The 24442-nt window shown below is 40.1% G+C and overlaps 1 protein-coding gene across 2 annotated transcripts in view; it reads left to right on the forward strand.

Moving 5' to 3' along the window:
* The first annotated feature begins 1549 nt into the window (after nt 1-1549).
* fbxo41 (F-box protein 41) overlaps nt 1550-24442 on the forward strand; it is a 51380-nt gene continuing 28487 nt past the window's right edge. For both annotated transcript variants that reach the window (XM_029433063.1, XM_029433072.1), the window contains exons 1-3: nt 1550-1662; nt 13837-14648; nt 15987-16216. In XM_029433063.1, the coding sequence (XP_029288923.1) occupies nt 14100-14648; nt 15987-16216 (779 nt within the window). In that variant the 5' untranslated portion in view covers nt 1550-1662; nt 13837-14099. The remainder of the gene's footprint in view (nt 1663-13836; nt 14649-15986; nt 16217-24442) is intronic.

Genomic DNA, 24442 nt, shown 5'->3' on the forward strand with positions numbered 1-24442 from the left:
TGAGGACATGACCTCTCTGACATGTAACTAACAATCATTTTCATTGTCGACTGTCCTGACCATTATCTTTTTGATTCATTCATTAATAAGTCCATTAAATGGCAGAAAATAGTGCTAGACATAGTTTTCCAGAGCCCAGTGACCAACAGTCCATAACCGAAAGATATTCACTTTACAATAATACAAATGACTGGATTATCCTGTTCGGGGGTCCAAGTTAAACATGTTCTACTGTTGGCTCCAAGTTTTGCAAGTTGACACACAAATCAACCGATACTCCTAAAGTGGAATACTACCTGACCCCAGTTCATTTGTGTTTTTTTGATGAAAGACGACTTTATTATAATGCACCATGTGATATATAAACTAAGTACAATGTGAAGTAATGCAGGTCGCAGACCTAGATTCTGACACAGGATCACAGGACTATTGTGGTGTTAAGTCCCAAACAAATCTGGAAGTAATAAGAAAACGACCCACAGTGAAGATTAGTGCTTTTGGGGCTCTGGGGCAGTTGCACACTTTGTCCAGTTGGTAATTAAGGTTTGTATTAAATAGAAAACAGCAGCAAATCCTCAGATTGGAGAAATTACCTGATGATCAAATAGCTGTTGATTAATTTATATGGATGGCTAATTGACTAATTATTTAATTTTGAATGACAAACAACATTACGCTTCACTTGTATTGTATTGGACTACATTATATTTATGCAAGTGCTCATATTAAAACAAGACTGTGTAACATTTGAAGGATAAAATAACCAGATGTGTCTTCTTACAACTTAAAAGTTTAGTCACTAGCTATAAAACATACCTTTGATCACTTCACTGCACTCAGGGGTTTTGCTGTCTGCTATGAGTAGGAGCCTGTGGCTAATGTTTGGTGATGTTAGTTAGATAGTAAGTGACATTTCTGGATCAATTTGTTGATTTGAAGATGCTTCTTGTGCTACTGTTAAGACTATGTTTTATCCTCTGCAATCACCACAGTATTATCACCTGTGGCCACAGTTTTATTTTAAAATGTCCAATCCCTGTTCAAAAAGTCAATCAAACAGCACTAAGAGTGAAATGTACCCTCTTTACCTCCTTTCATTTAGCTTTTTGGAACAAAAAACAGCTTGATTGTCCATAGATTGCATGACTCCTCATGTCCACCTTTTGATCGGAGACTGGCTGAGAAACATTCTGCGTGGACGATTGACAGCTATGACACTTGGATGATATTTCACAACCCCTTACTTACTTAATGTAGATTGATTCACAAAGCAGCAGCTGGCAGGACCAAATTGTTTTAACAGCTTGCAATTCTGAGCTGATGAATGGGATATGCTGTCTGTCTTTCCACACCCACATCTTCACAGGTACAGTATCCTCTCCTTTAGCAGAAGATGGGAGGGATGTTTTTTTTTATGATTCATGTTTTTGCATCTGTTCAAGCATTTTCTCCCACCCCCCCTCTCTCTCTCCCCCCCTCTCTCTCTCTCTCTCTCTCTCTCTCTCTCTCTCTCTCTCTCTCTCTCTCTCTCTTCCTCTCTCCTCCCTGGTCGTCCTCTGCAGGCCTGCTGCTCTCTGCTGCAGAGAGGGGCTGCGTGACGTCAGTGAAGGCTGTAGCGGTTCCTTGGTTGAAGCGGAAAAAAAATGGGGAGAAGATTGCGAGGTGAGTGAGACGCACATTTCTTTCAATTCTTAACTCCCCTCTTACCGATCACAATTGTGTCGCTGTGAGCGTGTGTTAGTGTGTGTATGTTGTCAATTATCGCTTCATTGACGACGCTGCTCCTGTGCAACACATTTATGCTGCGAGTCCAGTCCAGCGATGAGCCAGTGCTGCTGTGAAAACAGGAGGAAATCGGGTACATGCCAGCCTGTCGCCCTTTCCTCCGAGAGGGCACAGCTGCTGCCAACAGTATCGGTGTGCTTTAACCTAACTCCAGGCCTGTTTGTGCATTTAAGTCATTACGGCGGCGTTCATTGCTACATGATGCCATTTGGTGATGCCGCTCGTCCACACCCACCTCCACATTATGTGCAGCGTGTGATTGATCCATGTGCAGTGCAGATATGAGGATCGATGTGTTTTTAGCTCCAATGTTTACTGTCACGGTGGTCATTTGAGAGCCTGCACCGACAGGTGATTTTGAACGGCCTGCTTGGCCTGCATGTGTGGGGATTGTACATGCTATTGCTGTATGTATAACATATTAAAATGAGCTGTATTACAAGTTATACATAGTGGACACACAGCTGTAACCTGTTCGTGTATGAATGCTGCATTATTTCCATCAACAGTTTTAGCATAAGATAGCTCATGTTAACAGAGTGGAGTCTGCATGCAATTGTTTTTAATATTCCTCTGAGCACACTTCAAGAGGAAAGAGTACAATGAAATCAGGACTGTGTAATATTCACACTCCAATAACAATATTCCCATGGGATGCTTCAAACTCTCCTGAGCAGCACTATGCTGAAGTGACAAACAGCCAGGGCTGCTGGAGTTTTGGGAAACTGTCATGTGACTACAGTGTATGAGAAATCTGGCTCAGAGTCAGTGGGCCATGGCCTATATGCTGCTGTGTTTGCAGAAATCAGATGTGACAAAAGTATGAGCAGCCATGCTGAAAAGAGGAGGAACACCTACAAGAGTCAAAGCTGAAAATAAACATGCTTGATGGGATTTTGTGTAGAGTGGGATTAGATTTAACTGCCATAAATAAGCTGTGGTCCGTACTGCAGCAGCATACAACAACATGCACACCCATGCATGTGTAGACCCCATGCACAGACAGAATTGTGTTATCATACCATCAGCAGGTAGATGGTTTCCCAATGATCACATGTGAGGCAGGTTGCAGAATGTGTGTGTGTGTGTGTGTGTGTGTGTGTGTGTGTGTGTGTGTGTGTGTGTGTGTGTGTGTGTGTGTGTGTGTGTGTGTGTGTGTGTGTGTGTGTGTGTGTGTGTGGTTATGTTACTTAGTGTGTTTTCATTCAGTATGCATGAGTGCGCAGCTCTTAGAACTGTGACAGTGATTTCCATATTCATCATCCATGATCCCACAGCAGATAGGAATCCTCCGTTGGTAGAAAACTTGTGAATGTTTGTTTCAAATATTGTATTCATGCCGTTTTGGGACAGTGAGGAAAGTGTTGTGAACTGATTCACGATACATAGAATACATTTTCTGCTTCCTTCTACTATCTCTCTATCGATCAGTCAGGATGTTGTCATTTCTTGCGTACACGCGAGCAACACTCACACTAAAGGTGCGACACTTACTACACATTTAAAGGATAATTGTCTACAAATTCCATCAAAACAAACAATTGTCTCTCAAACCTTTACGATTTCCTAACCCTCTCCAAGCTCATTTGCGCCTGCTGAAAATGTAAATCTTTAAAGGTTTCATTTAATAAAAAGGCTCAGCAGTTTCCTAAAGTAGCTGGTCTGGCACAGAGGAACGAAACTAAATACAAATTTTGGATTTACTGCCAATACTTTTAGTAATATCATGGACACAAGAACATAGTTACAATAATCCTTCACCTTTTTCAAAAGCCTAAATGGATGTCTTTTAATTTCTCTTTTGAATATAATCCAAATATTTTGATATAAAACAGAAAAATATTAAATATTTCCTCGAAAAATGTGTCTTTCTGATTATTAATTTATCGTTTCAGCTCAAAAGAAAAAAGTATAAAGCCTTTTACTTTCAAAACTAAAGCACTCTCTCCTGTGACAGATCCGGACTTTTTAAACTTGTTATTTCATTGTTACCTTATTTCATGCTGTAGGTGTCCATTCCCCTTGTGACCAGACAGTTTTTCCCTTTGGCTAATCATTCATTTACGACTCAGGACATCTCAGTATTCACTTTATTATAACAAGACTGTGTTTGTGCCCATGCACAGCTGGCTCAGGCATCTCCAGGCTGCTCTGTTATTGTTGCAGCTGCCTGTAAAATGGTGTTAATCCAACCATCAAGGATCAGGCTCATGATTCTGGCTTTGGGGTATTTAAATTTGTCTGACACCTAGTGACGGCCAAAATATGAATATGGAAAAATACTGACACCAATGTGTTGATTGCACTCATCCCATATTAACTGACTCTTCTTTATAGTTTAATATGTTTTTAAAACCATTGAATTACAACATATTCCTTATGATTGACATGTTATTATTTGACTTTAGTGCTCTCTCATTTGAAGTTCCCCATCCTTGTTAGACAGAGCGCCATATGTCCAGGTGAAATACGGAATATTTAACTTCTACTGATTCTCTCACTCCTCTAACTGCAGCTTGAATATCGTGCCGACACATGCTCAGGATTAATGAGTATAAGAGGACCTACGAGACAGTCAAAATTCAGCCACAAATCACAGAAGCCATTTTCTGCATCATTTCCCACACACGTCCTCTACAGAGGCGACGTCCCCGGTCTTGTTAAGGCTAGCACAGGGGGCTTAACATTCATACATAAGGAGCCTGCTTCTCTTCTCTTAAGACGATATGAGATACTGACTATCTTATCCAGCTCTGACACGATAAGAAATTCTCGCACTCCTTGCTGTTGGTGACAAATGTGTTGGCAGATATGAGACGGCTACCTGCACAGCCAGCGGTGGCTTAAACTAATGCCGCTAAAGTTTTAGGTAAACACTCGGTGGGACCTATTAAAGGATCTTAATACCTGTTAAACTTTAAGATCAATTTTGTTTTTATATTCCTTCATTTACAAGCCGGTGTTCAGTTAATCTCCCTTCCTTGTCTGTGGCAAGGTGGATGCAAACAGAGCTGTCTGCATGCCTCGTACATTCTCCCCATAGTGTGAGTGTTCACGCTGGCTGGCATACATTGCGATCACAGAAGGACCCAGTACTGTCCGTGTGTTTAACAACATCCTCCTGGCATGCATTGTTGATGTATGTATACTGGGGGATAATTGTTTCTGTGAACAGCTGTGGATCAATAGTAGACAGCGGTGAACCGGGGGAATGATCCTGTCCGTCATCAGCTCATATTTGTGAAAGTCAGTCCATCTCATTCACTATCCCAGCCTCGTGCTGACCTGAGCTCCCGTAACGTCGCTCATTCTGTGTCACCGCAGTGAGAGTTGTGCAGCTTTACCTTTTTTGTTGTTGTGTTCAGTCTCACATGTGACAACTGAATGTCAACGCTGCTTCGATGCTCCTTTGTCTCTTGCATATTAATGAGGCAATGACTAAATGACAGACAGCTACTATACATCAGTCATCTGCAGGCTCACTATGAGCGACGGCGTTCACTTTGTCACATCGTTTTCACGTCGTCATTTTTATACATTGTTATTATGAATATATCGAAGTCGCTTTAAGTTACTTTGCTTTTCAGAAGGGCTGACAATCATTTTAATGTTGTGTCATGGGTTGTTTGTAGCCTTAACGTTGCTAGGCTAGCGTTTGTTCTTCACCCTGTTTCAACTCATCCTTCTACAGTGTTTCTGCTGAGGGTAAAGAGGCCCAAAGATGTCCAAGTGGTTATCTTTGCTTCTTCATGTTAAATCCTAAAGAGTGAAACTGAGGGGAAAGCGTCTCCAAATGGTGTCACAGAATCTTCTGACAGCAAGTTTACGAGACAACTTGAGCTTCACAGAAGTGTGTGAGAAACATTACGCAACTGAAAACAAATCCCCTATATTCTACTGTTACAGTAGAATATAGGACAAATCGGAGCATACACTGATGAGGGTCATGGTAACACTGTCACATGAGATCAAATGTTTTGGTCTGGTCTTCTTCAAACAGGTGGCTCTCTGTATAAAAACCAATGTGGTGCTGAGTCCTCTTCAACATAAGTGGTTAGGTTTGCCCTCTGCTGTCAGGTGAGGAGCCCCAGGTTGTGGGATTGTCCTGTCATGGGAGTCCCATGGCTTTTCTCAGGGCTAACACACTTTGACATGCTCATGTAGGAGCCTGGAAGGCATTAGGAGCTTTCACTAAACCTCTCATTCAGATTCTAACTCACTCTATATATTGTAATGCAGCCTGTCTGTGGAACATATCTAAGCTTTGAAGGGTTTCCTTCAGGGCTGCCCCCCTCTGAGTCGATTATTCAACTTATTGGTCGTTTTGGTCTTACTCTGCTAAGATTTCTTAAATCGCTTTTTGTTCATGCAGAATGACTTCTTTCCAAGACATTTATGAGCACATTGCTGGTTAACACGATATGTAAAGTGGTGCTTTTGCATGATTCTCTTACAGATCTGTGGATTAAATTAACTAATTGATTTGTTGACAGAATTGTATAAGTGTTAGTCGACTAAGAATTTCTTTATTCTCGTCCATGTCGGCTGCCATCACAACGCTTGCAGTCTTTAGTGCACATTTTACATTGATGCTATGTTACTGTATGATATTCAGTGGGCTGGGCAGATTGAATTGTTTCGCTTTAATTACTTTGATAGTTTATTATCATGGCAATAATAATGCGGGAGTGGGAGGAGCACATTATTCACATGACAAATACCAGCATTGAAAACAGCTCCATTGTTGAGGCGGAGGCTGATGCTCGTGTCACACCTCTCATACAGTCTTTGCACCTCCAGTGTTATATACAGTAGCTTCCCGCTAACTGCTAGTTACAGTTCAGAGCTGCAGCATCTCTGGATGAAGCTTTGCAGAGGAGTGGTATGACTGCTATGATACACCTTGACTCACTCTGCTCCAGGCACCTCCAAGCAAAACAAATCTTTATCAGAGCGGACAAGCACGCTGGAATAACTCTCACCTGACTCTGAGCACCGGAGCCTCCTGCTCTCTGAAGCTGAGTGACAAGAGATTTTAACCAGTGACTTTTAATATTCATGAATTAATTCTCACCAAGTTGATCAGTCGGTGTTTCTCCTCTTGAGCTGAACTTGTAACACGCACGTCGTTAGTGCAGCCTGAGGGCTAGCTGATGTTTTATGCACATGGTGCAGAGTTTAAGAATTTAGTTGCAGTGACTGCCGCATAGGCTGCAGTATATCTTCACACAGATAATGTAAGGAGTCTGATTTAAATCATTTATTATTGTAACTGGTTATTGTGCATCTATGCCTCTGGAAATGTCAGCTTCTCTTGGTGTTGTTAAAGGGCCAGTGTGTAGTATTTAGGGGATCTATTTGCAGAAATATATATATATATATATTCATAACTATGGATTAATTGTGTATAATCACCTTAAACTAAGAATCATTGTGTTTTCGTTACCTTAGAATGAGCCCTTCATATCTACATAGGTTTTGGACTTTTAGTTGGTTGCAATTTGCAATCGCAACGCTGGATGCCGTCAGATCCAACACACTGTTTCTTTATTTTTCAAATGTAAGCACGATCTAGTGAGACCCCCACGTCAAGGAATTGACCATTCATAGAAAATAGTTATATAACAGTTAGATTTGGCTCTTTGAAGGAGCTCTCAAAGAATCCGAGCATCTCAACTGATTCACCCTTAATAAACACATAAACGAACATTAAATCTTTAGTTAAGTTCAACAACACCTAAAAGCACATAAGGAGAAAGTTGGAGCAGTTAATTCAGGTGTGACTTTAGCGCTGTACCTGAACTAACACGATGTTTCCTTTCACTAAGAGTCGTGTCATTAGTTCCTCGGGTCTCCTACATTAATGACATTGATGGGTTGGACCAAGTAATGGTAAAGCAATGTAGAATATTTCCTCTTATCTTTATCATCTATATCATCTCTTCTCTTTAATAACTTGTGAAATCTAGGCTAAAATATCTGTATTTACAATGATTTGAGAAACAAATAGATGCACAACACAACCAAAGAGACACATTTGAAATGAATTTTCGAGGTTGTATGACCTACAAGTTCATTTTCTATCTTGTTTATCGTTCTAACAGCTGCGCATAGTCATCCAAGTAAATTTGCTTACAAAGATTGAAAAATCTAATAAATCAAGAATGCTTCACAAAATGCCAAATGATTAAATACCGTATTCAAGAACATAGACCCTGCATGTAGATTACCTGTACTTTCCACTTTTTGACCCTGGGTGTTGTGAGTAGATGAGTAGACTTAAAAGGGAGTGACCTTGGCAAGGCTCAGTCAGGGAGGAATCACCCACTGAGATGGTTTAAGCTCAAAGTGAGTGTTGAGGTAAAATATCTATTAGCATGGATCTGAAAAGCTTGTGGGTTGAAAGTTGTGTTAGCCTCTGTCTTCTACTCTTAAGTAGATACACTGCTGCTGTGCTGGACAGAGTGGCACAATCAGGGTGTTTGTATGCAGAGCTGCAATGGAGCGTCCCATACCTCCTAATTACAACAGCTTAAATACTGCTGTGTACTCATACTGATAGCTAGTGTAGTGATTCAAAGATGTTGTATAGGGAGAGGGTGAAATGAGTATAAATGTGTATCTGTAATAGTTTCTGATATAAAAAAAATAAAGAATCTGATTCTGCTCGAGTTGAAACCTGCCTCCACATTAATGTTTCCAGCTGTGTTACAACACTCTGGACAAAAACAAATCATATGAAGTACATTTGTAATACAATTAGGTATGTGGAGGCCATATAAACGTATTTATGTCAAAACTGTGATTGAGTGCTTATTTGGTCTTGATTAGGGCTGAGCGATGGATGTGATCAAATTGGTAAATGGACTGCATTTATACAGTGATTTCTATTCTACAATGTGCCTCTCATTCACCCACCCACACACTGTTGCTGTTGGAACTGCCACGCAAGCTGCTGGCCTATCCATCAGCAGCAGTGTCTTTCTCATCTCCAGTATCAATTTATATCAAAATATGGAAATCAAATGAAAATCACATACAAGAAAATGATGCAACTGATTGACCTCCTTTTTGTTACTTTCAAATCACAATTTTTGAATATTTATTCAGACAAAACGATTTTGTAAAATGATAGCATGATAAGATCATCCAGACGATTCTTCTGAAAGTTAAAAGCACGCCGTGGAATTTCTTTGTATGTTACCAAACACAGATTTGCTCACCGAAACGCCTCCTTGAGGCCTAATAAACGTGTTGGATGCATGTCCTTCCTCATAAAACATTTGCAGATATTTGGAAAAATGTTAAACCTTCATCGCTTACATTCATGTTTGCTTGCTAGCAGACATCTTCTTCTTTATACACTGCTTGGCACGTTACTACCAGCAATCAGGATCAATGGAAAAGCGTGACACTGTGCATGCACATGTGCATCTCATGGACATGCACGACATACTAACAGAGCAGGAAGCCATTCATAAATACATTGTTCCACACTGCTTCTAGTGGTCCAAAACTCCACAGGGTGCCTTTTAAGAAATTATAACATTTTATTATTGCCCTACAGCCAAGTAGAAATGTGTGGTGCACCCTGGTAGCTCACCTGGTAGAGCGAGCGGCCCATGTACTAATTGCAGCAGCCCGGGTTTAATTCCGACCCGTAGCCCTTCACTGCATGCCATTTCCTCTTCCTCTTCCTCCCCTTTTCTTATGTATCTTCAGTTGTACTTCTATTTAAGAATATCCACCTGTGGCTCCTTCTGCACCTCACGTTCAACAACCTGTGCTAGAGAAATGGACAGTGGGAGTTTGCAACCTCCGCAGTTCAGCCTCCATTTGTTAACACCCCTTGACTTCAGGTTACTGCCCAAAACAGTAATATAAAAAGAGCCTTTTAGTCATGACCTTGTTGTAAAGAACCATGGTCAAATTGAAGCCTGTGTTCTGTTTTATGTAGGTCTAAGTATGCCTTGACTTAAATGGCTTGTTAGACCATCTGGAAGCTTGCATGAGATTGTTACTGTTTCCCAGCAAAGAGTCTTTAAAAAGTAGCTCTCCATTAAAAGTCTGTACACGAGGGTTACTCAAGACTCACATGGAAGCAAAACAAGCAATTAGAGTGATATTTGTGATGGTCTGTCAAGTCAGTCAACAATGTGGTCCGTAGCAGTAACAGTATCCGGGTCTTTCGAAAGATTTAAAAAGAAAGATACTGATACAGTATTGCTCATATTAAGCATCAAAATGTGTTTGAATACTAATACTTCTAAATACTACGCCACTCTCTGGGATGTTTTGCCAAAGCACCAGGTGGCTGCTCACATTATCACAGAGCCATTCTGTGCATGTTTGTACCCAAAATAGTGCCAAGACACAAAATGTGGCCCTGGGATTGTGGCAGATGTGCTTCTGATCAGTGCATGAGTGACAAAGAAGCACTGAGAGTTTCCTGTTTCCAACCCTACTGCCTTTAGTTAAAGGACCTCTTGTATCTGGTCGCACAGCTTGTCAGTTGGCAGCTTGAAGGTAGAGACCAGTCTTTTTTGGATGCAGATGGGACAACTGGTTTGGCAAGATGATAGTAGTCCCTGCTTATTAAACCAGGTGTTGTCTAATGTTTTCATTCTATACATCTTTACGTGGTACGTTGTTTGTTTCATTTTATGGATGTTTTTATGCCTCCGCGTCGGCAACAGCCATGGTCAGTCCGCACAACTCTCGTGAACGCCTTGAGAGAATTTCTTCAAATTTGGAACTGGATGTAAATTGCAACTTCAGTGTTTGGCGGAGGCATACAAGTGTGAGGCGGTATTTCTCCCCTTTTGATTGGTTGTTGAAGCCTGTTGCATAAGCATGACAATGTTGATGGTTCATAGTAGAACTCAATCAATACATCGAATAATGTGCAACTATTCTGTTAATCAATTAATCAAAAACATTCCATCAATCATCAATCAAACCAAATAAAAATGAAGTGAGAAAAGTCCTACACAATTAGATTACTGCTTCTCAAATGGCAGAATTAGCTGCTTCTCTTTGTCGTATATAAATATAAACTAAAAACCTTTGGGTTTTGGACGGACAAAACAAGACATTTGAAGACTTTGGTCTAATCCCCGGCTATCTCCCAGTGTTCCCATGCATCAAAGAAGTGTTGTTTCTTGCTACAGGAGATGACACCGTTTACTGCAGTTTACAGTGTCCTCTAAAGGTGAGGACCACTCAGAATATGTTTCCTAAAATAGAAAGTAAACAGACAATATGGGAAAAACCACAAAAGAGCTGCTGCTGATGCAACCGTCAATGTAAAACCACTGGTTGCACTGCAAATGGTATTTTTGTAATAAATACAGAAAATGTTAACTCCAAAATGATGAACCCTAAATGCTGTAGATGTTGTACTTTCACGTCACACACACGTCCTTTCTTCATCAATCACAATAAAACCTTTATGGTTAATGTAATGTAATGGCAGTCCTCTGGGATGTCTCAGCTGAGCTCCATTGGCAGGATGTGACATGTGGCTACCAAACATCCTCACTTCCTTCCATTTCCTGCCCGGTTAAATACCTCACTTCTTAATTTCAAGCAGATGGGAATGCCTGCTGTCTGCAGTGTAGTGACTGGGCCTGTGAAATCCTCCTTTGTTAAGTGGGCATGGCTTGCCAGTACACTCCCTGTTCCAGCCTCACCAGACTTCTAATAACAGACTCAGTGACTTCTAGGGATTTCCAGTGTATAAGCCCTCTGAAGCACAGTCCACGCATCCGTGATTTGTGATTACACCGCCAATGTCTGTGCCTACTGCCTCTCTCATTAATAGCTGCTGTAGAAAGTTGTGAGAGAGACTCTGTTCTGGTCCAAGCGTCAGTCTTTGATTGGTGTACAACACCGTTTCTACCCAGCTGTAAGAGTCCCAAGTGTTTAAACACAGGACAGTGCATTATCAGCTGTGATTGATATGCAGACCATGTGGCTGGAAAAGACGTTGGACACCAAGTTCAAGGCTTTAATACTCTTCTTTTTTTTTTTACAAGAACCCACTGGGTTGCAGAAAAAAGGCAAATTACAATAATATTTTCATTTGTTGGATGAGGTATGTTTAATTTTCAGCTTGACGGTCAGGATCTTCGTTTCATTGGGCTGAGCAACAGTAAACATGATGTAGGGTTAGTTCAGCAGAGCTTTAGGGTTTTTATGGACAAACTATTTATGCTAGAAATGGTCACGGAAACATGACATGGTATGGCTCTTTACATGTTAACATATATTACGTGACAGCATCCTATCTAAATAATGAAAACAACCTGTATTCAATAATTAGCATTTTTAAAAGTACAATAGATAGCTGCTGTCTGATAATAAATCATGTTGTTTTGTATTAACCATTTTTTTTACAATAAGTAAATGTTTTGAACTTTGCTGGTATGCTCTGATGTTAGCTTGTTTCTGCTTTCAATAGTGCAACTTAACCACAGAAATACCCGGCTTATATACCCTGTTAGGTATTGTTTGAATCAATCTTCACACAAAAGCCTCTCTAGTCAGATCCTTATGATTATGCACTGAGAAGACGAGACCTATTTTTGCCATTTTCTTAGTCTTGAGCGCACCAGATTTTAGTGAACTGGTTTCTGACACTAACCTAAAGATCTTGCAAAAATATTTTTGCTTGATCACGGAATTGCATTTTAATTACAGGACCTGATGCAAGGGAGTTAAGGGAGGCTGACATGCTGAATTTCTATTTCACCAGGGGCATCGAGTGCTGAGTAATTGGAAACACAGTGATGCAATGTTCCTGCAGCAGCTCCACTCTGCTTAGCATCTAAGTAGCAGATGTAAATAATGATTTAAATCATTGAAAATATATATTTTTTATATTGTTAGCCATAAGTCATGAATATGACGTTCACTGCTATTTAGAAATGAGTCCAAGAAACCTTTTTTCATTTTTTGCTGTGCACTTAAATGACTCTCTTCTTCACTTTCTACTGGGGTATTCTTAAAAAAGTAAGGTGGCATTTAAGGGTTACGAGGAATCACAAAGGCTGGATAATGAAGACACAAATCGGATAACAGATAGTAGAGTTATCCCTAGTGTAAGTTACCAGATCCCCTTGCAAAGAACTTAGAGTATTGTCCAGCTGACCTCGTAGACATCAGACTACAAGACAACGTTGGCGCTAATAAGCACTCTCACTAATGGAGCCATTTCCTTGTTCCTACTCTTCCCCCAGTCTTCCTCTGAGTATTTCAGGGTACAAGTGCATGAGTTTGCTTTTCAACCCTTGTTGAAATACACGTTTCATGTTCCTCATCCACTAAACTTAAAAATCAATATTCCTACTTAGAGAGTTCAGACACAACAGGCTGCTGGAGTTGTAAATATGGGCTGATGCAGTGAATAGTTCTTCAATCTTATTCTAGTCCAATGAATACAATAAACAGTAAATAATATATATGTAATATCAGGGGATGTTTCATGTTTTATGGGGAACATATCTTGAATTTGGGAGCAGTTTTGATCTTTAACCCTAATTAATCCCATTTTATAAAGATGCGTCAGAATGCTAATATCTTGCTATTAACTGTATGAAAGATTTATTTTCACTGGCACATGGCAGTTGTATACAAATGTGTGAAGGTATTTCTTTCCTTGTTTACAACGGACTAATGGTTTTCTGCTCAAATAAAAGAGGGAAAGAGAGACGTTTAAGCAACAGTTGTAGGAGTCCATAAAAGTTAATGTAGCAGGTTTACCTCGGCCTTGTTGCAGGATAATCCTGAATATATTTGTTGAAAAGGTTGTGGAGCACACAAGTTTTCCCGAGTAATTTGTTTTGAAGTTGCACAAAGATAAGCTACAATGAGATTGACAGACGAGGGAAATTGTTGGATAGGATTTTCCTTTGTCATCAACTTTCTGTCATTGATTAAACTTGATTATGTTCCATTTGTCCGTTTGATTCTCAATCTCATCTGATGTTATACCAACATTCACACTATAAAGTACTTGAACTCACTCATACTTTCCTGCTCTGTTTCTAGGACCTCAGGCAGGGGAACTCTGACGGATGAAGTGAAAAGACCAGTTGAATGTTGCCACTATGCGTGGTCATGTGACTGAGCTGGACTCTTCCATAGCACATGGGATCTCTCTTCCTCCTGCTGACTTGTCGTTGTCGCCCTGTTGCCCTGTTTTCACCATGAGAGGATCCGTCAAATGCTTGACCTCTGTGCCCTCAGCGGTCTACTGGCGTTACCGCTGTGCCGCGTGAGCACCCCTTCTCCTCTGGCAGTTACTGCACGGAATGGCCTCTCTGGACCTGCCATACCGCTGTCCTCGCTGCGGGGAGCACAAGCGCTTCCGAAGCCTCTCGTCCTTACGTGCCCACCTGGAATACAACCACACGTACGAGACCCTCTACGTCCTCTCCAAATCCAACAGTGTGTGCGACGCTGCTGCTCTGCTGCCTCTAGTGGCTGAGGGAGCTCTTCTCGCACCCGCCAACAACAACGACCCTTTCGAGCCGCTGAGGCCTTCAGCTTTAAAGGAGCGGCGCTTCCCTTGTCGTGAGCTTCCTTGTGCGGATGACTTGAGTTTGACCCCGGCTAACTCCAACACTGCAGCCTGCTATATTCCCAATGTGGAGTTTCCACTGGGAGAGATTTTTATGAAGAAAGCCATGACATCTGCAGACCCAGGTCCTCATGGAAACCACAGCACAGCTGTAGCAGTGGCAGCTAATGTAGCGGCTAGTGCAGTGGAGGCGGCGTATGAGGAGGGCCTGGCCAGGCTGAAGGCTCGAGCGTTTGAACGGCTGGAGCTGGATGAAAGGCTGGAGAAGCTTTCTGAAGAGGTCAGAATGATAATTATGGTTATTTGAATTAACTTTATTAGCCAAGGTTGGCTCTCAGTAGCTCTCAATATACTTATGCAAAACAGAACACATTTACGTGATACAGATACAGACATACTGCTAAGTAAAGATAACAAGCTTAACAAACAAGCAAAGTTTAACATACGTTTAAGTTTCCACCTTCAACTTAAACCAAACCTGGTTTGGTTTAAGCATTTCTCTCTTTAGCGACCCCTAGTGGGTGTATCAAACAATTTATACCAATGATAAAGAGGATAAAAGCAACACACACATTTTCACACACATTTTCTACAAAGAAAAAATCTTTAGATTAATTTGAAATATGCTGTAATGTGTAAAAAACAAATCTACACATGGTTCCTTTAAGACTGTAGAAAATATAAACTCACCAAACTCTGTGGCGTACGAGAAATAAGTTGTAGGGATTGAACCTACGGAATGATGCTGTTGAGCAGTGGTGTGCTCAGTCCTGCCACTAATGCCTGGAAGTTGTAGTGGAACAAATTATAATGTCGAATGAGAGCTTATGATGAACGAAGAAAAGAAAAATTAATCCCTCAGAGTTTCACATTTCATACTTGGGATATTCGTATTTTCAACACTTTTCCGCTAAGGAACATTAACCCTGAGATGGGTGGGTTGCATAGATTCCAAGATCGTTACACTGTGTCTTGCCTGGTTTGATGTCCGCAGTGGGGTTAATGGACAGTCCAGAGACCCTGAAGTAAAATACTCATCGCCCTTTGTCAGTCGGTTCTCAGTCTGCTTTGAGAACCTTGAGTTCACTTCACAGGCATCAGTTACAGTTAGAAATCAGTCAGTACCCAATAGAGAAGAGTTCAAATGAGATTAACATGTTACCTGTAAGGAGCTTAGCAGCTGGACGTTATTTACTGACCAAAATGAATATATAATGAATAACATAAATCAAGGAATGAAGAAGTTAAGACTTTAATAACAGTGTCTTAAGTTTCTAAAGAAAAGCTGAATCTTCTCAGTTTCTCTGCTCCACTGATTGGTCATGCTTCTTTCATGCTCAGAAGTCAATGAGTCACATGATTGGACTAAAAAACAAGTTATCTTTTATAATTGGAGCAGGTTAAGTAAAGGTCAAGGCCAGTATAATAATTTCTCATTTGGCTGAGTTTTCAGTCACTACGCTGTCGTAATGATGTTTATCTTCTTCTGACTGTCAGTCAATCTATGGAACTTAATTAATGACCTTGTTTTCATAACTAGTTTTGTTTCTTACAATATTAGGATTAAGGTTTGGACATTAGCCAGCTCAAGTGCCTTTCTTTTTTTTTTGTCTTGTAGGTGGAGCAGAAAATAGCATCCCGCGTAGGTCGTCTTCAGTCAGAGCTGGAGAGGAAGAGCTCCGAGCTGGAGCGGGCCAAGCTGGAGAGCGACCAGCTCAGCCAGGAGAAACAAGACCTGGAGGACAAGGCCTCCGAGCTCTCTCGGCAGGTGGACGTCTCTGTGGAAATGCTCGCCAACCTCAAACAGGACCTGGTGAACAAGGAGCAGGAGCTCAATCACAAACAACAGTGAGTGATATATCTGTTCTTCAGACTAGAAGCTTAGAGCTGTAGCCGGCCTGCTTTTCTTATACCTGAGGAAATCAAGAAATATATTTTCATCAGAGCTGAATAGATAATAGATACATTTTTTAAATCATTTAGTTCTGGAATGTGAATATTTGTTTTTTTTTGTCTGCTATGATAGGACATGGAATACCTTTGGGTTTTGGACTCAGCCCTGATTTTCATTGTGTATCCAAAAAATAAAAGTCACGCTCTCACTTGCTGCTGTTTTGATGACGGTGATGCAGTTTGTTGGTTGATCGGTCTCTTGTTTATACAAAGGTGATGGTTCACGTGGCTTATGGTGGAATCATCACCATGATCATTAACCATTGTTTAAACAGGGAAAATGTTCTGAGAATCTCACAGCAATGCTATGAACTCACATTCATACGGACTAGAAGTCTATACAATATATGATAACAACCAATAAAGTGATAAAATAAATAACTAGTAGACATGTCTGGCAAGAATAATATACAGCATAAAAACAGTAAGATGACGAAGAAATTAAATAGCAACAATTAAATAACAAACAAGTCTGCGAAGAAGAAGAAAGGATATACAACAACAATAACAACAATAAAATGTAGAAATGTCAAATAAAAACAATAAATAACAACCCTGTCTGCACCTGTACCAAAGCAGGATCAATGCACGACAACCATAGCATCTACACTTAAATAATCTACTGACATATACCAGTCTAATTTTAATACGTCTTGTAATTAGTTTAATTTATTTGTTGCGGGGAAAAAAAGTAAATTTACCAAGCTCAGTATTGATCTGAGGAGTTTCACAGGAAGAAAGTAAAACATACCCTTGGATAACAATTTCTCCATCTCTGATGTCAATACAGATGGCTTCTAACTATTCCTCAATCTTCCTTTCATAAAACACATTGTCATGCACACTAACCCTCACACACACACCTTCACCTCTACCTATCTGTTGGTGGTGTAATTCTCAGTCGCATCCACCCACCAGATGTGGTCAGCATCTGTCTCTCCGCTGTCTCCATACACCAGTGCACTCCAGGGCTGGTTAGCTGCTCATGCTGAATAGAGGGTTAGACAGGAGCTAACCCCCCCCCCTCTCAGGCCAGTCCCTCCATAAAGCTGCCATGCTGCTTCATGAACTAGTTAAAAAGTACGGCGGCTGTAAATAGAAGGAGCACTTGGCTATAAATCACAGTGTGGTGATGCAAGCTATTGCTGGCTCTGAATCTGATGAGCATGAGTTGGAGCTCTCCCACAGCATGGCACGCAGCGTGAGTAAGACCAGGCTTCTTTTTTTTTCTGACTTCCAGAGCTTTTATTGAAATTAACCCAGGAGTAATTTATTGTGCGCTCCAAACATTGATGCTATTTTTAGTTCGACAGGCTAGAGCAAACACATAAAATATATTATGTTTACTAGGTCTATGTTAAAATGGAAGGCAATACGTTAAAGTACTGCATCCTCCACCAATATATTTTACAAAAGGGTTTGCCTTCTTCCTCTCTCACTAATTAGGTTTTTAAAAATGCATTGAATTTCTATAAAAAGTTCAATCAATTTCAAAGAGTCATACAGTTTTTTTTTTTTTTATTATTAATGACACTGTTTACAAAAGGAATTTATGAGGCACAATAACAATCTAAGGCTCTGTGATAGAATTTTTTTCTTCTGTTCATTATAAGTTGAAACCCTCTAAAGGTGTCAGGAGAAGGTTTTAGAATATGTTTTTAAAACATGTAGTTTCTGTCCACTTGTAAATATTAAGGAGGAGTACTTTAATAGCCTCAAACATAAGCTTGTTGCTTGTTTCCACATATTTCCGTTGTTAAAGTGATGAACAAATGTCAAAGTGTCATCCAAGGCTTGTATTCGAGTCATCTGGTATCTGTACTGTGTCTTCATCTGACAGGACAGCCTCGTCTTTCTATCTTCCTCTGGGTTTTTATCTCTTCTCCTCGGTTTCTTTATCAGGCCTGAATTTCATCAGTAGGTCGGAGACATAAAGGCGTCTTATCTCCTCGCAAACACACAACTACACATGTCACTGCACCGTATGTATGTATGTATGTATGTATGTATGTGTGTGATTATTTGTAAAGGCATCAATGAATGGTACACAAAGGGTAACGTACATGGGTAGTGAGGCACAGTGACGTGCAGTGAGGCACTGACTCTTTCAGAGTCAGATTTACAAATATATGAACCCAACTGAGTAGCTTATTCACCATTTTCTTGGCAGCATGAACATTGACTACTGGTTATTTTTCATATCTCATATCAGCATTCTTCACACACACAGGTAAAGTACATATTTGGCCAAAAAAGAAGGTTACATTTATAGCGGCTCAGAGCAGTACATGTATGTTTCTCTGCACCCTCCATAGCGTTTTTAGTCTGATGCTTTGATTCATTTTAATACAGACTGCACTATTAACAAAATAATATTTTATTTAAGGTCAAAATGTAGTTTTTAATTTAAATATTGGATTGTTTTCTCTTAGTCAGATCACATTTTCAATAAAAGTTGTGGTCTTATCTTTACTTGTAAAATCTTCAATTTTTGGCCGTCAGTCGGAGAAAGAAACTAAACGGTGCTACAGTACACGTGACTCTGACGTTAGCTAGCAGTAGCTTGTTGGTGCTACAGTGCACCTGACTCTGATGTTAGCTAGCAGTAGCTTGTTGGTGTTACAGTGCACCTGACTCTGATGTTAGCTAGCAATAGCTTGTTGGTGTTACAGTGCACGTGACTCTGACGTTAGCTAGCAGTAGCTTGTTGGTGCTACAGTGTACGTGACTCTGATGTTAGCTAGCAGTAGCTTGTTGGTGTTACAGTGCACCTGACTCTGATGTTAGCTAGCAGTAGCTTGTTGGTGCTACAGTGCACCTGACTCTGATGTTAGCTAGCAGTAGCTTGTTGGTGCTACAGTGCACCTGACTCTGATGCTAGCTAGCAGTAGCTTGTTGGCGCTTACCGTCCCTGCCTAGAAGAACAGCAGCAACACGAACCTGTGGGCTCACGTGCGCCCTCTTCAGTGCGGCAGAGTACTGTCTGCCTCACCTGGTGTTTTCTCACTGTGGTTTTATGTCACATAAGCAAGACTAAATATGTTACACACATACATTACATACATTAACTAGACTATGGAAAGTCAGGACGCATAATAAAAGTGTCTGTAAACATTATATTGGCAACATACAGAGAGATAGCAACAGGCACGTGCCAAATGCATGCGCTCAACCTAGTTTGCGAGGGTTTGCGTAATCCGAGGTGAGGCTCAAGTCGTCACTGCCTCAGCTCGCTTCTCTCCTGTATCTGAACAGAGAATACGCAAACTCAGCGATTTTGACTATAAAAATTATCAACATTATTGGAATCATACAGAAAATGCATTTATAGCACAGACCAGTGGACAAATCTATATTTATATTTGATTTGATTGTTATTTGTTTTTTTACTTTTGATGATGACGGGGGAGGCTCTGCAAGAATGTATTTGGCGCTGGGTGTGATGTGTTCATAGAAAGTTCATGTTGTTCATGTTTCCAGTGTTCATTCAGTCTCTTTCCTCGCTGCTTCACCGATGTGGTGATCCTCACAGTAAAGTCCAACCAGCAGCTCTTAAAGCTCCAGATTTTAATTTACCAACCACATAAATGAGAGAAAAGAGAAAAACCTTTTCTCTCTCAAAAATGTTAATATAAATAACGTAAGAGACTAATCAAAAAGTAAAACTGTTGTTGATAAACTAATTGATTAGTTGGCAAATTGTTTTAGCAGTAGATTTGTCCATTGTGTGTCAGTGCTGCTGAGATAATGTGAATTTAGCAATGTAAATAGTAAATATGCAGTTAGTCCTCTTAGTCCTGCAGAGACAGCAGATCTTGTAATAGAAGTTGACTTGGCTGATCTTGTGATAGTAAGATACAAAACAGTGTTTCATTGGGTCGAATGAGCAGAAGACAAGTGTGCTTTTCTTCTATTTAGTCCTGCCCCTCTGATGTGAAGGGTACAGTAGCTGTGGTCCTGCATCCCAAACGTGGCAGCATCAGACTGGGAAGGTCATACTCTTAAAATCTCTGCCTGGGCTGTGTGACTGCCTTCTAGTTATGCCGGCAGCCCAGTCTCTCTCTTTCTCTCCGACAAACACATACACACACACACACACACACGTTTTCTGTCTCTGTCTCTCTGAGGAGAGGCTGGCAGTTAAACAGTAAGCTCATTCAGACTCTAAAATACAGAGTAGGTCTGAGGTGGAAAAACAGCATCACAGTCGGTGAATGTTCAGCAGGGTTGATGACTAAGCAGAAGTTAACGGACATGGAGCAGCTTCTTGTCTCAAACATGGGAGCCTAACAACCTTATACACACAGCTGATTCTTTTCAAACTCTGGAAAGTGTGTGAAACTCCTTCAAGGAGATATGCCTTCTGTTGTACATCAGTGGTGTCAAACGCTAAACATGCGAGCCACTTCACTGTGAGTTGCTATGCAACCAGAGGAAACTTTCACAGACTGGCTTCTGCTTCTTCGCAAAAATAATATGACACAACCCTAATAATTTATTAGGGTGAAAAACATACAAAACGCTTCAGGTGCAGCTGTTCGATTCAGCTTGGTCTTCATTTTAATGTCAGTTTGTGGCCAAATTTATTCACAAACAACGATACACACAAAAAACACACTTAACACTGTAACTGCAAACACGTAATGATAAACATCACACTGCACTGTTGCAGTCATAAAAGAATGAATAACAGAGTATCTCAAGCACGCCTGTTAAGTGGTTTGATAGCAGCTGGAATAAACGAGAGCAGCTGTAATCAGCAGAAACTGGAGCCTGAGGAGAAATTAAAAATGGTGCGACGGTTATCGCCATCGTTTCAGCGTGCCGCAGACTCATTCAAAGTAGAACAACAGCCTCATTTAGTCTCTGTCACAGAAATATGTTGAATACTGTCAAAATCTTTCCAGCCATTAACGATTGCTTGATGACTTACAGCCAGGGTTGTTTAGTTGCTATGAAATGATTGCAATTGCAAACATGCCTATTGTCTTATTACTGTTCCAGTAGATAATTTTCGAGAGATATTAATAATTAATGTTCAGTTTGTGATCCGTTTCGCAGGAGGACGTACAGTAACACTGTATGCTCCAGTGGCAGCCAGACTATCAGCCGCTGTTCTTTTAATACTTAATTGTTTCTCTTCTCGTGGGAAAAGTTAGAGATGTACGAGGGGGTTGATCCAGTCTTCATTTAGACCGGTGCAATGTTTGCAGACCAATACTCCAGCACCTTTTAAACAAGTTAGATCTGAAACAATTAGGTGATGAATCGATTTGTCAATAGTCAAAGAAAATATTCTGCAACTATTCTAGTTATTGATTAATCATTTGAGAATTCTTTCAAGCAAAGATAACAAACATGTCCACGTCCCAGCTTCTCGGTTGTGATGATGTTCTGCTTTTCTTTGTCTCATTTGATAGTAAACTGAATATCTCTTTAATTTTGGACAGTTTTGGTCAGTCAGACAAGAAAAAGCTATTTGAAAGCATCATTAAGGAGGCACAAAACATGTTTTTATGTGTTAATGTTTATTTATTTAATGGTTAATTTAACAGAAGCGGTGCGCATTAATGAGCTTTGCTGTAAATGTGCCATAGTTAGACAAGAGGCTATTTTTCATAGTCCCTGTACAGATGTTACAAAGTCACCCTGAAAAAAAAGCTTAGAAAGAGGATTTAAAATGTACAAAGTCATTGAGAAAAATAGAAAGGAAAGAGGCTGGATCAAACCAAACCAATTAAGTGAGAAAATAATTGGAAGAGTAAAAGACAATATAAATAATTGTTGGATGCAGCCCTACAACAAACACTTCCTTTGTGAAGCTTATAGGGTTCCTTTGTGTTTGAAAGGTGATAATTATGGTAATTCTTGTAGCTGTACGTGTTAGCATTGTTGTGTCAGATTGTGTTATATTGTGATTTGTATTGTACTCACCTCATGTGCTGTAAAAACTCCTGTTATGTTTACATTTAACACATACACACATACATACACAAGCCGTCGCTGCAGTAGGCCTCAACCCGGAGGCTTGATTTATTTCTACAACCGGCTATGATAAAGTAAGAGCGCCCTGTGCAGCATAAGAAAGCCGAGGGCTCGAAAGGCTCCACAGAGCGTGGAGGAGTCTGGCTATTTGCTGTCACTGTGCCTCCTCTCGAGAAACGAGCAGCAATCTCGAATGCAAAGTGAAGCTGTCAGGGCACAGAGAGAACTCGCCTCATTAACTGCAGTTTCTGAGAGAGGGGAGCGTGTGGTATTAGCGTGGCAAGACTTTGAAGGCTCTGTAATGAACAGAAATCAGAGTAACAACGTGATCTGCAATACATCTAGGAATTTGGACTCGGAAAATGAGTTTGACACCGCCCATAAAGATGGATTTAATCAAGGGTCTGTGTTTTAATATAAATCTCAAAATCTGTCAAAGCACTACTAGACAGTAGAGTAATATTTATAACAATCCAAACCCTGGAGGAACAATGTCATGTAAGCAAATAAGAAGTTTGGATTGCAAAAAACAAACATTGTGGCGCTGACGCCAAACACTTGAAAAATGCAGGCACATATTACATTCTACATCATTTTCTATGTGAAATATGTTAAAATTTCCTATCATTCTTTATAATTATTACTTGACATGTACTAGCAGCATTGTTAAGTACTTACATAGCTCATTTGCTTGCTCTGGATGTCTGCAGTTGTAGATATATTAAGGCTATAATGTACAGCTTATGGAGAATTATGCTTGGAGTACGTACTGCATTCAGATTTCCAGCAGCGATATGAAGTGGTGTATGACAAGAAAGGGTTCTGCATGATATTAGATAACCCAGAATGTAGAGTATGGATGATCCAGTGGATGTTAGCTCTTAGACAGAGCAGGATTTATGAGCAGAAGGCTGTTCATGTCTATCATTAGATGGAAGAAACTGACGCTCGTGTCCTTGAGGCTGGATGAAAAGCTTTGAACACGAAGTAATGGGGAAACAGGAAGGATGGCGCAACCGGTCTTTCAGTGGACACGTCTGTCTTCTTTCTCATTTAGTTAAGACTGACATGAGAGGTTGAAATAAGCAGTGCACGTTACACTGTTAGCAGACGGACTCTGATTATAGGAGTGTGAGATGTTCGGGGATGTACTGGGGTTTAGTTTCAGGACGTGTGCTCTTCTGTGGGAAGCTGATGTTGAGACGATGCTGTCATGATTTCTTTCTCTCTCTTTTTTCGAGCTGTTGAGCTGTCATAGAGCTGAATGTTTGGTGTGTATAGATTGAAATGTCTGTATGCCTTACATAAGCCTACACTACAGCTGACACATTAAGCAGATTCACCTATTAGTCGATGTTCAGAAATAGAGTTGCGACGATTTGTCGACTAATTGATTAACAACTAATGAACTATTTTGATAATCGTTAAATGTATTTCTTATATTATATACAACTGAATATTTTTGGGTTTTGGTCTAAAAAAAACAAGACATTTAAAACATCACCTTGGACTTTGAGAAACTGGGATGGATATTTTTTTAAATATTTTCTGACATTTTATAAACCAAACAATTAATTTATGAAATAATTGGCAGTTTAATCAATGATGAAAATAATCAGTAGTTGCAGCCATAGTCAGAAAATGTATCAGATTATCGACAGATGAAAATCAAGCAAAAATGCCAAATATGATCTGGTTCTAACTTCTTAAATGTGAAGATTTACTGCTTTTCTCATTTGTATATCATTGTAAGCTGAACATCTCTGAGTTTTGGACAAAATAAACAATTGGAAGACGTCCCATTGGGCTCTGGTACATTTTTTATTTCATTGACATTGAATTATAATTGATTTAATTAAAGACATCAGCAGATTAATTTATAATGAAATGGTAGCTGCAGCCTTAATTGTTTCCAAATCTTTTTTTCCCCCCTAATTTTGTTCCAGTTGCCTCGTCATCATCGCAAACAAGAGTTTGAAGTTTGTGAGTCTGACAAGCTGAATTACAGGCTGCCTTTTCCTCCCATAGTGATGTAATAATATATTTCAGTCATGTCTGTAGATGCTCCACATCACCACCTTGCTGTTGTATCTCTGTGTGACTCAGTGATTTGTAACGGGAGTTTAGATTTTGAGA

This window comes from Cottoperca gobio, chromosome 1 (genome assembly GCF_900634415.1).
Source record: "Cottoperca gobio chromosome 1, fCotGob3.1, whole genome shotgun sequence".
Classification (NCBI taxonomy): Eukaryota; Metazoa; Chordata; class Actinopteri; order Perciformes; family Bovichtidae; genus Cottoperca; species Cottoperca gobio.